The sequence below is a fragment of the Oratosquilla oratoria genome, chromosome 35 (assembly GCF_046742065.1).
Source record: "Oratosquilla oratoria isolate Oo_2021 chromosome 35, ASM4674206v1, whole genome shotgun sequence".
In the NCBI taxonomy this organism is placed as follows: domain Eukaryota; kingdom Metazoa; phylum Arthropoda; class Malacostraca; order Stomatopoda; family Squillidae; genus Oratosquilla; species Oratosquilla oratoria.
In genome coordinates, this window is record NC_134811.1 from 10,925,467 (window position 1) to 10,941,874 (window position 16,408).

Consider the following 16,408-nt stretch of genomic DNA (forward strand, 5'->3'; position numbering starts at 1 on the left):
TGCGTGTGATTCACCATGGTCTTGGATCACGTGTTGGACTCGTGATCGACAGCTATTTCCCTCCCGAAAGAGAGCTATGTTGTGGCATAATCGGGGAAGGAGACATAATTTCAGAGCTGGGCGCGTTACCGCCGGACAGGAAGTGCGTTACGAAAAATCTGGGGTCCTGCCCTGGACCGATTTCTACAACCCTAACCTCACTGCCCCCAAACATTTCTACAATAAGTAGGATATGGGCAAACCACTGTCACATCCTTTATATTGGTACCTATTGCACCTGTGGCACGGAATTGCTATCGTTCCGGCACTGCCTTCTCCTCTGCCCAGCACTGGAAGACCACTTCCGGCCACTAAGAGCCCTTCTTGGTGGCCCTACCACAGCCCTAGACTGCCTAAGAGCTGATAACACCCCAGACGCTAGTCGTCTAGTACTGGCAGCGCAACTCATCTGCTCCTCCCCATTAGGAACACTATCATAACAAGCACAAACTTCCTCTGCACAACCAAGTAACAACACACACATGAAAACACCCTAACACAACCCCACAAGCCCGCGATGGCTTAGAAACCCAACCCTGCAAGGCCTCATCCCCCTACAGGCCAATCATCATACCCACAGCTCTCCAGAAAATATATGCCAGTCCCTAAATTGGAAAGCACTGCTGGGACTTCCTTAATTATATGTACTCTCGGAGTTAGTAAGTCCATGAGCTGCCACCTGGCCCGACTTCCCCCCCCCCCTGTGTATAAGTCCTATGCTGCTGCTGGGCCAGACCCAAAGTCCCCAATGTCTATAAGTCCTAATGCTGCTGCTGGACCAGACACTAAGTCCTCTGCCTCTGTAAGACTTGTGCTGCCACCGGGCCAGAACCTGTCCTGTGTTGCTGCTGGGCAAACCTCTTTCCACACCATCTGGCACACAAAATCCTGTAGCTGCCACTGAGCCACATCCTTTTCAGTGTTGTAAGGGCTTATGCTCCTGCAGGGCATCAAGCTCTTTCCCCCCTCATGCACACGAAGTCCTGTTGCTGTTGTTGGGCTGTGCTCTAAAAATCTTTCTATCTTCAAGACATCAACTAGCGCTGGCCATGGATCCCCCAGTTCTTGACAAGGATCTGCATGACAACGCAACAGGGGAAGATGCTGTGGTGGCTGACACCCATTAGCCGCATGCCCATCTGCCCAGTATTACTGCTTTAAGTCACCCACCGCACCCACTAGCCAGAGGACTCACATAAGGAACCCCAACTCACCGCCACTCTAGTGCCTGCAGACTCCCTGTCTACAGTAGGAAACCCATAGGACACCACACCCCCAGTACCCACCCTGGATTGGCTGCAAGTACCTCTGCCCATCTAGCCTTGTGTGTTGACTGCATCTTAGGAATTTGGTGTTACTTGCCACTGATACATACGAGTAGATATGCCAAAATACATTAGGCCCCATAGGGCTAAGATGGTGTCTCTATACAGAAGCCTTTTTTATACAAGGAATTTTAGTGTACCCTTGATCGCTTGCTACCAGGGAGGACTCAAGCTGCCTTCACTGCCAAAGTAGCGATCCTGTAACTTGTTCACCCAATGAGTACCCTAGGTTTTCTTACCCATCACTCTTTCCTCCCTCTCATATAAGTTCCTCATGGATGAAGGGTCGGCCCTGTCTCCTGCCCACTGTCCTAGATCAAAAGCAATTCAGAAAGACACAGTAGATCCAGAGGAAGGCTGCTTCACTTAATTGGTGACCCTGTCTTCAGAACCTCCCAAAGATCTCCCAGGGAAGAAACTCTGGACATGTTGTATCTGTGTGGAACTGTTTCCATGTCACTGGCTGAGTTTAAGGGACAGAAGAGCAGTTGCCAGCCCTCCATCTGTGAAAAATTGTAAGAAACATCTTAGGTTTATTGAGATCTTGGGCCCAATCTGGAGACAGTGTCATTCCCTCAGGGATGCATAGCTTAATGGAGGTGAGGGGAGTCGACTGATTTTGAAAATGGGCTGCTTTGCTGTTCATCATACTAGACCACCACATGCAAAACCTGTCATTGGTCCCCCTGCAAAAGAGAACCAAGGCAATGGATTGACTGATTGAAGCTGTAGTGCACTATGAATATATGTCAGAACACTCAACTGTCTCATTGTGTCGCTCTGTCCCCAATGCCAACATTCTAAACACAACTTTGACCCTTTGTAGATAACATCTCTCCCCATTATCCATGAGCACTGTAGAAACTCATAGCAATGTACAAGCGTTACTTGTGGATACTACCAGAAATGCCTCATTACTTGTACATGTCATTGAACAATCCCATTGGGAGTTTGGAAATTCACCAATTGCTTCCCTAGAACAAATTTAATGCCCTAAAGAAAGCTCAAGCATAGCCTGGCATAAGACCCAGGCCTTGGTTTACACTGCTTTGCTATTTTTTGGTATGCACAACCATTATTTTTTTAGTCACCATGCTCAGTTATAAGTTGATATCCTTCAGACTGTTTGGTTAGTACATTTTATAGTACTAATGCCCTGTTCTCATTAAACAAAGTTCAAGAAGCTTCAGTGAGTGTGCCTTCATTCATGTACAATTCTCTACACAGCACTTCATTGTGCAGTTTCCAAACGAAATTCTCTGATACCCTTACTCTCATATATAACAACCAGCACAACTAATGCTACTTTCATTGTTTCCATTGGTATTCTTTTCTCTGTACTGCTCTCATGGCATCTACCTATGTTCAATCTCTTCTTTCAGTCTTCCACTTCCATATATATTTTTTCCAAGACATCTACAATCTTCTATCTGCTCTATTTTCTCTCCATGCAACTGCATAACAACCTTATGCCCTCCATTTCTTGGTGACAGCTTTACTTACTCTTTGATATCAATCAACTCTTGCCTCAAGCTTTGCAGACAGGAAACCCATCCTTGGGTCTTCCAATATTCTCTGGTAAGAAACCTTGGACTAATGTCAGCATTGTATTAGTGTGAAACTGTTTCTTTCATTGCCTGAAAGCAGGAGGGTAGCAGTCATTGTTTGTCAACCTTTCTTGTATTCATAACTGAAGAAAATACAAAGTTGATAAAGAGATATCTTAGGTCCAGTCCAAAGACAAAGTGTCTGCCCCTTGGAATTGCATATCAAAATAGAAGCAAGGAAATTGACAGGATTTAAAAATGGGTAGCAGGAAGACGAATAATGTCCTTCTTGTAGGACTACCTTGTGCGGGTACTTATTGTTGGTCCCTACTCTTTGATAGAAGTAGAGGACAAAACAATTACCTACACGTGAAGGTCCAGCAAGATGGACAGCTAAGCTGCCCATCTTCAAAATCCATCAACCTCCTCACCTTCATCAAAAGGTGCAGCCCTGAGGGGATAACACTCATTTCTAGACTGGAATCAAGATCTCTATTGACGTCAACTGTATTTCTTACACTTTTTCACACATGGAGAATTCACAAGTAGTGGCCGTTCCACTTTTCTTACCACTTTAACCAGTGAGAGTGAAACAATTCCACACTAGTACAACACAGGCAACAATCCAAACTTTCTTCCCAGAGAAATATGTGGGAGGGCCCAATGACTGTTGACAACCATTGTAGGGCTGCAAGTTTTAAAGTTAGTGAAACTTGAGGCAACAACTGATTAACTGATGAATTGATACAAGTAGGAAAAGTAAAACAAACATGATAAATACAAAATTAATCTATGTTATAAATATAAACATATATCACTATAACTTTTCCTTGTAGAGAAGGTGGGATGAGACTTTAACTTCACTTAGAATGTGAACGCGGTTTGATCTGTCGACCTATGACAAGTTTGGCAGCTCCGCGGGTTACTCCCTGAAACAGGTAAGGATCTCCTCCTGAAAATAATTTAATTTCATATTAGCTTTCACTTTTTCAACAATTTCTTTCATATCAATTTAACATTATGTGTAATGACAATTTTTTTTTTTACAATTAACAAATCTGCTCCTATACCTGTTCCACCAAACAGTTGGTAGAATTCTGCTGGTAAAAACTGCTGAGTTGCTAAAACTGCATTAACTTTCTCTTTAATATCTTGTTCTGAGAGTGGTGTTAAAAGATGCAATTCTTTATTTTCAACATCTATTCCACGGACAATGGCCCATCCAATACACAAAGGAAGTTCTGACCAAGTCTTGTGAGCATCAAGAAACTGTGGTAGATCAAGAGCCACAAAGTGTAGCCATTTCTGTGGGACATGGCATAGTGCCACCAGATTCCCATTGATCACCTGAAGGATTCTTTCTTTTGGCACATCTTCAATCAAAGAATGGATTGCCACAGTGCTCCACAAAATCTTGACTGGTGATGTGACAGTTATGCTTCCTAAAGGATGGGATGACAAGTGACTTAAATATCCCAGGAGGCCTAAGTTCCTCATTGATTTTGAGCGTTGATGTGTTTTACTGCTTCCACCCTTATGCGATTCAAGAATTTTAAGCTTATAGTTTAATTTCACTGCTTCTGTTGTAATTCCCTTACTGGATCTACTTGTATAAGCATCTTCAAGTTCAACACTGTAATTGCGGGCTTCTTTACTACTCTGGATCTGAATGACATGAGAAGGTTTCAAGATTCGCAATACATCAACCATAATATCTAGGCCACAACCTCCAGTCCATCCCATAGTATTCACCAACAATGGGCGATTCCTTGCCAATTTGTGCTTGGAAAGATCTTGTACAGCCTTTAAGTACTGTTTTAATATAAATTGAGGTGATGTGAGCCCCAACAAAATTTGATAACTATCTTCTGAAGGATGTGCATCTATGTGTGTGTATGGAGGTCCTAGTAAAGGCATTTTCAAAACCTTGCACTTCAATGTTGTTGGGACACTGGTTTCAGGCTGGCCAGGGTCAAGATCCAAAAGTGAAACCTCAGCATTACCTTGGCACAAGAGAGAATTGCTCAAATACCTCAACAATGTTGATTTTCCCACATTTTTTCCTCCACACAAGACAACCACAGGCACTGTAAAAGGGGAAACAAGATTAAGAGAAGTTATTAGTGTAAGCAGTAAACAGCAAAAACCAATATTATATCAAATGTCATGTGGAGTAATAACAAATGCCTTTGTTTCATTTTAATGATAAGAAACAAGCTTTGTATGATGTATTACAGGTATATGGAGTTGGCAAAGTGCTGAAGTCTGTCAGGTGTCCACATAAGAAGAGAATGTTAGAGTTTCATAGAGATTGAATGGTTTGAGGTGAATGTAGGGCTGCATCAGGGTTGTGTGATGTTACCAATGTTATTTAATGTGTATATGGATGGGATGATAAAGAAATAAATGAAGAATACTTGATAAATAAATGAAGAATACTACACATGTTGAGTGTAGTTGGGAAGGTTTATGGGAGGGTCTTGATTGAGAGGATTAGGAGAGGAACAGAGGGAGTAATTGGTGAGGAACAGTGTGGGTTTAGGACAGGTAGGGGTTGTATAGATCAGATTTTTTGTGGTAAAACAGATATGTGAGAAAGCTATAGGAAAAGGTAAGGATGTTTTTTGGGCTTTTATGGATCTGGAAAAGGCTTATGACAGGGTAGACAGGAAGGCACTGTGGGAGGTACTGCAGATATATGGGATAGGAGGAAAGCTGTTAAGAGCAGTCAAGACTTTTTACAAGAGTAGTAGAGCTTGTGTTAGGATTAGAAATGGAGAGAGTGAATGGTTTGAGGTAAAGGTGGGACTTCGTCAGGGATGTGTTATGTCGCCCTGGCTGTTCAATCTTTATATGGATGGGGTGGTGCGAGAGGTGAATGCAAGGGTAGTGGGTCAGGGGTTGGAGATGGTTAAAGAAAATGGAGAAAAATGGGAGGTGAGCCAGTTGTTGTTTGCTGACGACACTGCGCTTGCAGCAGGATCAGGAGGGATTAAGGAATTTAGTGACAGAGTTTGAGAAGGTGTTTGAAAGAAGGAAGCCGAAGATAAATGTGGGCAAAAGTAAGGTGATAAGATGTACAAGGGGAGAGAGTGATAGCAGGCTGGAAGTGAGCATAAGGGTGAAAGACTGGAGAAAGTGGATAGTTTTAGATACTTGGGTGTGAATGTGGCAGGATAGGGAGGAGTAGGGGCAGAGGTAGAATGTAGATTGAGAGAAGCGAGTAAATGTCTTGGTGGATTGAAAAGTGTAATGAGAAATAGACATCTGGGAATGGATGCTAAGAGGAGGTTATATGAAGGAGTGATTGTGCCAACAGCATTGTATGGGTCAGAAACATGGAACATGAGAGAGGAAGAGAGAAGGAGTTTGAATGTGTTTGATATGAAATGTCTGAGAAGTATGATAGGGGTTACTTGGCTGGATAGAGTGAGAAATGAGGTGAGGAGGAGAACAGGGGTGGAAAGGGAACTGGGAGATAGGGTTGATGAAAGAGTATTAGGATGGTTTGGACACATGGAAAGAATGAGTGAAGAAAGATTAGTAAAAGAAGTGTGGAAGGCAGAGGTGGAAGGAGTGAATATGAGAGGGTGTCCTAGGATGAGATAGATGGATGGGGTGAAAGGGGCATTACAAAAGAGAGGAATGTCTGTGGAGGAAGGACGGGAGAGGACAGTAGGGGTGAATGGAGAGGAGTTGTGTAGAGATGATGCTGTGATGCATAAGGGGGAGTGGGTGGGGGATGGGGGGTGAAGAAGTATATACGAGAAAAAAAATTGACGCAGCCCGAAGGGATTTCTCCCCATCTTCTCCTTTTCTGCATGGGGGGATGGAGAGAGAAAGGGGGGGGGGTGTCGCCGAATTTATGAAGCAGCCTTGCTGTGGATGTGCTGTGTCTTGCAACACTGCTTCTGACCCAGGGCAGTGGACAGGATGCAGGGATGACCTGTCATCCAGGAGGTACCAAGATAAAAGGGAGGGAGGAGGGTGGAGGGGAATGGAATATATAGGAAATGGAATGGGTGGGAGTAGTTTCTATGCCTTTTTCTTTTTGGCTACCACCGTGTAGGGGGAAAAAGCCTTTGGTATATGTATGTATGTATGTATGCATTTTTTCACCTTTTCCATCCTCGATGTACTCTTGAAGCTCAGATGCCACATCCTTCCACTCCTGATTTGTATGAAAGAGTTCTACATGACCACATTTGGCAGGGGTTATGTAATCCACACTCAAAGTCTGTGACCACACATCTTCAGGGTACGTGTGGTGCAGCAACCATTTCCAAGTTACGTGTGGCAGAAATCGAGTCATACAGTTTTCAAATCTTGAAAGTTTTAGGATAACAACTTCCTGAAAAATGGAAACATCATTGTAATTGAATGCATTTTACAGCACATGCAATAATACTGGGGTGGAGGATCTATCTATATACCATGGGCTTCTTCCTCCTAATAAGGGAAGTAGTTAAGTCAAGGCATGTACCCACTCCCATCCACCACCCCCCCTCCTATCTTAGCTCCACATGGATGATGGGTCATCCCCATCTCCAACCCACTGCCTGGGTAATAAGCAATGCAGCTAGGCACAGCACATCTACAGCAGGGCTACTTCACTCATGTGGAAAATGGATAACTGGAAGAAATCCCTTTGGGCTGCATCAAAATATCATCCTACACAACCATCCTTCACTCACCCCTATCCCTGCCTTCTTTCCTTGCTCAACAGACATTCCCCCCTTGTTCAAAGCCCCTTTCACCACATCCATTCATCTCATCCTTGGTCAACCCTCAAGTTCACTCCATCCACCTCTGCTTTCCACACTTCAGTCTTTTTTCACTCATTCTTTTCATATGTCCAAACCATCCCAATAATCTTTCATCAGCCCTCTCTGCCAATTCCCTTTCCACTCCCACTCTCCTCCTCACCTTCTCATTTCTCACACTATCTAACCTTGTAACCCCTACCATATTTCTCAAACACTTCATCTCAACCATATTTAATCTTTTCCTTTCTGCCTCTCTTAAATTCCAACTAGTTCTGCCTGTCAGGTCATGCTGTGGATGTGTAGTGCCTCACTGTGTTGCCTTTGACTCAAGTTGTGTGACAGGAGACAAGAGGTGCTAAGATGGGATGGATGATTACATGAGTTTTAATTGTATATATGTGTGCTGTGACTTGGCTAGCCCCTTATAAAGGGGAAAAGGTCTTTTGTATATGTATTTACCTAACTGTAGTTTAGAGCTGGAGCTATGCTTATGGGATCCTGTCTCATTCTTTCCACTTATCAAGCTTTGCCTTAAATTCATTTGTGATATTGGCCTGGATTATTTCTTCTATTCTGTTCCAGAAACTAATGCAAATATGCAAAAAATTATGCTTCCAAACATCTTTAAAGCCATTTTTTACTTTAGCTACCTCTCTTATAAGGAGGAAAAAACTCTTGGTATATATATATTTGTATGTATTCTTCAAGTTTTTGTTATGATTTCTTGTTCTTGTATCCCATAACATATCTTTTATTTTTCCTATTCCTCTGCTCTGAGTATCATAATCACATTATCTCTTTCTCTCTACTCCTCTAATATGGGTGGTACCCATTTTTCCAGTCTCTTCTTATATCAGATAAGCTTGTTTTGATAATGGCATTGTCTTGCTCCAATTTTTACCAGCCTTTACAGACTACACTACAACTAGAGTAACACAAAGGTATCTACAACACTTATATATAAACTTCTATATAAAGTCATACCATTCTCCAATATAACAAAAGAAACTAAATAATCATTCACAGACCCAACAGTAGAAATAACCATAATATAAACATGTATAAAGGAGAGAGAGAGAGAGAGAGAGTGTGTGTGTGTGTGTGTGTGTGTGTGTGTGTGTGTGTGTGTGTGTGTGTATTTACCTAGTTGTAATATACGGGAGGGGAGCTATGCTCGTGGTGACCCGTCTTTGTATCTCTCCGCATCAAGTTTTATCTTAAAATCTTGTATAGTGTTAGCACATACTGTTTTGTTGTCTAATTTGTTCCATATATTTATCGCTCTGTGTGGGAAACTGTTCCTTTTCAAGTTTTTTCTATAACTATCCTTTTTCAATTTTTTTCTGTGTCCTCTTGTTTTACCGTTGTCCCACATTAATAGGTCGTTCCTGTCTAAAACTTCCATTCCTTTCATTATTCTGTAGATAGTTAGCAAATCTCCTCTTTCTCTTCTTTGTTCCAGAGTTGGTAGGTTCAATTTGGATAGTCTTTGCTCATATGTTAGTTCGGCGAGTGTCGGTGCTAGTTTTGTTGTCGCTCTTTGTAATCTTTCTAGTTTCTTAATATTCTTTTTGGTACTGGGTGTCCAAAGTGATGCTTCGTACTCGAGTTTTGGTCTTATTAGTGTAGTAAGTATTTTCCTTATCATTTCTTCGTCCATATAGGTAAATGCCACTTTGATTGCTCTCAATAAGTTGTAGGTTTCTCCGAACATCTTGTTTATATGCTTATCTGGTTTCATGTCCTTTCCAATCATCACTCCAAGATCTTTTTCATAGTTTGTTTTATTTATTTTTTTCTTCCCCAACTCTGTATATTTTGATATTCTATTTTTACTCTTTCCAAATTCCATTATGCTGCATTTCTTAATATTGAATTTTACTTCCCACTTTTGAGTCCAATTCCATATTGTGTCCAGATCTTGTTGCAATGAGTTGCAATCCTCTTCCGTTTTTACCTTCTTCCATATTGTGTCCAGATCTTGTTGCAATGAGTTGCAATCCTCTTCCGTTTTTACCTTCTTAAGTAATTTTGCATCATCTGCAAAAAAAATTATATAGCACTCCACGCCTTCATTCATGTCATTAATGTATACAGCGAACATGATTGGGGCCAGTACTGATCCTTGCAAGACCCCGCTTTTTACTTCTTCCCAGTTGGAGAATTTTTCTCTAATTACAACTCTCATTTTCCTCCCAATCAGAAAGTCTTTCATCCATTCCAATAATTTTCCTGATGCCACCTTTTGACTCTATCTTATTTATTAGTTACCTATGAGGTACCTTATCGAATGACTTTTGCAGGTCCAGAAAAGCACAGTCTGCCCATCCATCTCTTTCTTCTATTATGTCTACTAATCTTGAGTAAAAGCAAATCAGATTTGTTGTACAGGATCTCCCTTGTCTAAATCCAAATTGATTTGGGTTTAGTATAGATTTTTCTTCCAGGTACTTAACCCATCTGTTTTTTTATCACTCTCACAAATTTTTGCTTTTGTGCTTGTTAGTGAGACCGGTCTGTAGTTAGATGGATCTTCCTTATCTCCTCCCTTATAAATTGGTACAATGTTTGCTTTTTTCCAGTCCAATGGTACTTTTCCTTCTTTAATTGATGATTTAATTATATCATATATTTTGTCAGTTAATTCTTCCATGCATTCTTTCAGTATCCAATTTGCTATTCCGTCTGGGCCATGTGATTTTCTGACATCCAGGGTTTTAATTTGATCACTGATTTCTTTTTGTGTTACGTTTATTTCTTTCATTGCTGGGGATAATTCTCTCTGTGAGAATAAACACCTTGTGAGATCGAAACCTTTATTGGTACTACGTTTCGCTTGTTACAGCTTTTTCAAGTACAGACATGACACACACTCTGAGCACATATAAGCCAACAGGGAAGGAACTGGGAGAGGTTATCAGGGAGGGGTGGGTGGTAGGTGGAGGGGGAGGGGGGGAGGAGGGGGACGGGTGGGACTTGGTGGAGACAAAGGAGGACATTTCGGACAGTTTGTTGAAGTGGACTAAGGGGGACATTTCATACATTTATTTAATGCGGGTAACAGATGGATGATAGGAGGGGCGATGTTAAACATGCCTCTGTTCTGCTCAATGGTTTTGAAGCTTTGAATGGCGGCCGCTTCGAGGCATTTTCTCCTCACCCTGTCTGGTTCACTAAACAGAAGTTCTGCGTTATCCCAATCCATCAGGTGGTCGTTGGTGTTCCGGTGGATAACACAGGCATTGGTGGTGATGTTGTTCCGGGAATCATAACGATGCTCCCGGATCCGGGTCTTCAGGTCACGGGAGGTCTCGCCGATGTATACTTTATCACATCCAGCACAGGGTATGCGGTAGACACCAGCGTTTTTTCCCCACATCTCGTCCTGGCTGTCACTCCTTCTTGAGAGCTCTTTGATAGTTCTGCTGGACTGGCCCACTACCTGAATGTTGCAACGCCCAAGTGTCCGGGTGAGGGTGGCGGTGACACTGCTGGCTGGAAGGATAAGCCTCCTAGCTGGATCATGTCTGTACTTGAAAAAGCTGTAACAAGCGAAAAGTAGTACCAATAAAGGTTTCGATCTCACAAGGTGTTTATTCTCACAGTCTTGTCGGCTTTTGCCATTGTGATTCATAATTCTCTCTCTCTAACTTCACTGTTAGGCGAGTTTTCTATTGTGAATACTGATCTGAAGTGGTTGTTCATTATTTCAGTGTGTGTGTGTGTGTGTGTGTGTGTGTGTGTGTGTGTGTGTGTGTGTGTGTGTATGTGTGTGTGTATTTACCTAGTTGTAATATACGGGAGGGGAGCTATGCTCGTGGTGACCCGTCTTTGTATCTCTCCGCATCAAGTTTTATCTTAAAATCTTGTATAGTGTTAGCACATACTGTTTTGTTGTCTAATTTGTTCCATGTATTTATCACTCTGTGTGGGAAACTGTTCCTTTTCAAGTTTTTTCTATAACTATCCTTTTTCAATTTTTTTCCGTGTCCTCTTGTTTTACCGTTGTCCCACATTAATAGGTCGTTCCTGTCTAAAACTTCCATTCCTTTCATTATTCTGTAGATAGTTAGCAAATCTCCTCTTTCTCTTCTTTGTTCCAGAGTTGGTAGGTTCAATTTGGATAGTCTTTGCTCATATAGTTCGGCGAGTGTCGGTGCTAGTTTTGTTGTTGCTCTTTGTAATCTTTCTAGTTTCTTAATATTCTTTTTGGTACTGGGTGTCCAAAGTGATGCTTCGTACTCGAGTTTTGGTCTTATTAGTGTAGTAAGTATTTTCCCTATCCTTTCTTCGTCCATATAGGTAAATGCCGCTTTGATTGTTCTCAATAAGTTGTAGGTTTCTCCGAACATCTTGTTTATATGCTTATCTGGTTTCATGTCCTTTCCAATCATCACTCCAAGATCTTTTTCATAGTTTGTTTTATTTATTTTTTCTTCCCCAATTCTGTAATCTTTTGATATTCTATTTTTGCTCTTTCCAAATTCCATTATGCTGCATTTCTTAATATTGAATAATACTTCCCATTTTTGAGTCCAATTCCATATTGTGTCCAGATCTTGTTGCAATGAGTTGCAGTCCTCTTCCGCAAAAAAATTTATATAGCACTCCACGCCTTCATTCATGTCATTAATGTATACACTCACTATCCGAGTTACGACCTGTGCGACTTACGTCCACCTGTACTTACGACCGCATTCAGCAGATGCCTACATGCACATATTATGAGTTTAGTGGTTTACTGTACGTTTGCACGTGGCGTCCAGCATCCTGTACAACAGTTGCGGCAGCACAGCCCAGCATCTCACCAAGGTTGCGCTGTCTGCCATAATTATGGCATTTCTATCATAATTTAGTGTGTGTCTACCATCTACCATACGATGTCTACCATATACCATAATTTTACTGGAATTGATATTATACCGTATTTCGATTCCCAGTTCCCACTGATAATCAGGGCAGGTGGGAATGGTCAGAAAGGGCAGTTTTGCCAGATCGGTGATACACGCTTCACCGAAAGCCAAGACAGACAGTCGGTTTACAGTAGTCCTGCATTCGTACTTTTCATTCTGGTTCGAGTTCTCTATTGGTCGAAAGTCGAAAGCTGTAGTGAACGAACATGGATACAAATAGCTTTAACCCAAGTCTATGATATTCCTGGAGTTCTGAAGTATAATATCTTATATTCAATAAAACAATATATCTCACTGTACTATTCCATGCATAAAATATTTATTTGATGAAATAACGCTATGCTATGATTATCGCTCTTTTCTTACGAAGAGAGACCAAAACTTTTCGCATGGGAGGCGACGATTGAGCCCAGTGCATAGAAGCGAATCTTGTACTTGTTTTCATGTACATTTGAGGGAATTATTTTAAATATTATTAAGCCTTTATTACTTCAACCTCTTTTTATTAATTATGCCTCGACCGTATGCACGAAGAAAGTGTAGATGATGTGCAACCAAAAAGTGGATTTTTTTTTTTATTATTTTTTTTTTTACATAAATATTTTCTATTTTTTATATTTTGTATCTTTGTGTTAATTTGTATTTTCGGTCTCTAATAAGAATCCTGTGTAATATATTTTCTTTCTTTACCCTATCCTATTTATCTATTATTATTAATTTATTATTTAGTATAACAATCAAAGAGTATTGGACATTTTGCATACACTGAGAATGTTCTACAATGAAGCCACAAACGAAACATTTGAGCTGGATTTACGCTCTGCATCGTATACGGTCCGAGTTACGACCGTTTCGACTTACGACCGGTTGGTCGGAACCGATCTAGGTCGTAACTCGGATAGTGAGTGTACAGCGAACATGATCGGTGCCAGTACTGATCCTTGCGGGACCCCGCTCTTTACTTCTTCCCAGTTGGAGAATTTTTCTCTAATTACAACTCTCATTTTCCTCCCAATCAGAGTTTTTCATCCATTCCAATAATTTTCCTCTGATGCCACCTTTTGACTCTATCTTATTTATTAGTTTCCTATGAGGTACCTTATCGAATGACTTTTGCAGGTCCAGAAAAGCACAGTCTGCCCATCCATCTCTTTCTTCTATTATGTCTACTAATCTTGAGTAAAAGCAAATCAGATTTGTTGTACAGGATCTCCCTTGTCTAAATCCAAATTGATTTGGGTTCAGTATAGATTTTTCTTCCAGGTACTTAACCCATCTGTTTTTTATCACTCTCACAAATTTTTGCTATTGTGCTCGTTAGTGAGACCGGTCTGTATTTAGATGGATCTTCCTTATCACCTCCCTTATAAATTGGTACAATGTTTGCTTTTTTCCAGTTCAATGGTACTTTTCCTTCTTTAATTGATGATTTAATTATATCATATATTTTGTCAGTTAATTCTTCCATGCATTCTTTCAGTATCCAGTTTGCTATTCCGTCTGGGCCATGTGATTTTCTGACATCCAGGGTTTTAATTTGATCACTGATTTCTTTTTGTGTTACGTTTATTTCTTTCATTGCTGGGGATAATTCTCTCTCTCTAACTACTGTTAGGCGAGTTTTCTATTGTGAATACTGATCTGAAGTGATTGTTCATTATTTCAGCCATTTCCAGTTTTTCTGTAAATTCCTTTTTATCTTGGCGCAGTTTTTCTATTTCTTGTTTGTTTTTCAGTTTTCCATTTACATATTTGTAAAATAGTTTGGGTTCTTCTTTACATTTGTCTATTATCTTTTTTTCGTAATTTCTCTTTTCATCTCTGCATATTTTTACATATTCGTTTCTTAGTTTGATGTATGTTTGCCATTTGCTTTGTTTCTTATCTCTTTTCCATTTTTTCCAAGCTTTGTCCCTTTTTTCCTTTGCTTCACTACATCTTTTGTTGTACCAGTTCTTTATGTATGCCTTTTCCATTTTTTGTTGTGGTACGAATTTGTCCACTCCTTCATTATAAATTTCTTTTAGTATGTTCCATTTTTCTTCTATCCCTGTATCTTCGTTTTGGAATTTTTCCCAGTTTGCATTGCGAAAGAATGTTTTAAGTTTCTCAAAGTTTGTTTTGTTATACATGGGTCTTTCTATTCTATTTTTAACATTTTTGCTTTGGTGTGTGTGTGTGTGTGTGTGTGTGTGTGTGTGTGTGTGTGTGTGTGTGTGTTTGGTGTGTGTGTGTGTGTGTGTATTTACCTAGTTGTATTTTATGGGAAGGGGAGTTATGCTCGTGGTGTCCCGTTTTCGTATCTCATTTTATCTAAACTATTTTTAAATTCATGTATTGTTTTTGCACACACCACTTTCTCATCTAACTTGTTCCAACTGTCTATTACTCTGTGAGGAAAGCTGTTCTTTTTCACATCTCTTCTATAGCTGTCTTTTTTTATTTTCTTTCCATGTCCTCTTGTATTTCTTTCATCCCATTTTATCAGATTCTCTCTATCAGTAATTTCTATGCCTTTCATGATTCTGTAAATAGCTATCAAATCTCCTCTCTCTCTTCTTTGCTCTAGTGTCTGTAGTTCAAGTTTTTCTAGTCTCTCTTCATATGATAGTTTTGAGAGTGTTGGTGCCAATTTTGTAATTGCTCTTTGTATTCTTTCAAGTTTTTTAATGCATTTTTTTTGCACTTGGTGACCATATCGTTGCTGCATATTCCAATCTTGGTCTTATCAGAGTGATGAGAATTTTCTTCACCATTTCTTCATCCAGGTATGTAAATGCCACTTTGATTGTTCTTATTAAATTATAGGTTTCTCCAAAAATCTTATTTATATGTTTTTCAGGTGACATATTATTCATAACCATGACTCCCAGGTCCTTTTCATTTTCTACTTTTTTTATTCCTTCTTCTCCCAATTTATATGATCCTGTTATTCTGTTTTTACTTTTTCCAAATTCCATTATACTACACTTTTTTGTATTGAACTCCATCTCCCACTTCCTACTCCATTCCTGTACTATATTTAGATCTCTTTGTACTGATTCACAATCTTCTTCCGTGTTCACTTTTTTCAATAGTTTTGCATCATCTGCAAAAAAGCTCATATAGCTTTCAATTCCTTCATCCATATCATTAATATATATAGCAAACATTATTGGGGCCAGAACTGTTCCTTGTGGAACACCGCTTATTACTTCATCCCATTTTGAGTGTTGATCTCTTATCACTACTCTCATTTTTCTTTCTTGCAAAAAGTCTTCCATCCAATTTAGCAGTTTGCCCTGTATTCCTCCTTCAGTTTCTAATTTCTTAAGCAACATCTTATGTGGTACTTTGTCAAAAGCTTTTTTTAGGTCTAGAAATGCACAATCAGCCCATCCATCTCTTTCTTGTATTATATCTATTAGTCTTGAATAGAAACATATTAAATTGGTGACGCATGATCGTCCTTGTCTGAATCCAAATTGCCTTGGATTGAGCACGTTGTTTTTTTTCTAAATATTTTACCCATCTATTTTTGACAATTCTTTCACAAATTTTTGCTATTGTACTTGTTAGAGAGACTGGCCTATAGTTGTTAGGGTCTTCTTTATTTCCTCCTTTATATATAGGTACTATATTTGCTTTTTTCCAATCTTCTGGAACTTTACCTTCTTTCAAGGAACTGTTTATTATGCTATGTATTATGTCTGCTAGTTCATTCCTGCATTCTTTCAAAATCCAGTTTGCTATTTCATCTGGTCCATGTGATTTTCTGACATCAAGATTACTCAAGTGGTTCAATATTTCATTCTTTGTTACTTCTATTTCTTTCATAG

At 40.0% G+C, this 16,408-nt stretch overlaps 1 protein-coding gene across 5 annotated transcripts in view; it reads right to left on the reverse strand.

The window, feature by feature from the left end:
- Positions 1-3,684: 3,684 nt before the first annotated feature.
- LOC143018523 (polynucleotide 5'-hydroxyl-kinase NOL9) overlaps positions 3,685-16,408 on the reverse strand; it is a 34,402-nt gene continuing 21,678 nt past the window's right edge. For all 5 annotated transcript variants that reach the window (XM_076173954.1, XM_076173955.1, XM_076173957.1 and 2 more), the window contains 3 exons: positions 7,031-7,262; positions 3,982-4,998; positions 3,685-3,863 (listed from right to left, as the gene is read on the reverse strand). In XM_076173954.1, coding sequence (XP_076030069.1) covers positions 3,772-3,863; positions 3,982-4,998; positions 7,031-7,262 — 1,341 coding nt within the window. In that variant the 3' untranslated portion in view covers positions 3,685-3,771. The remainder of the gene's footprint in view (positions 3,864-3,981; positions 4,999-7,030; positions 7,263-16,408) is intronic.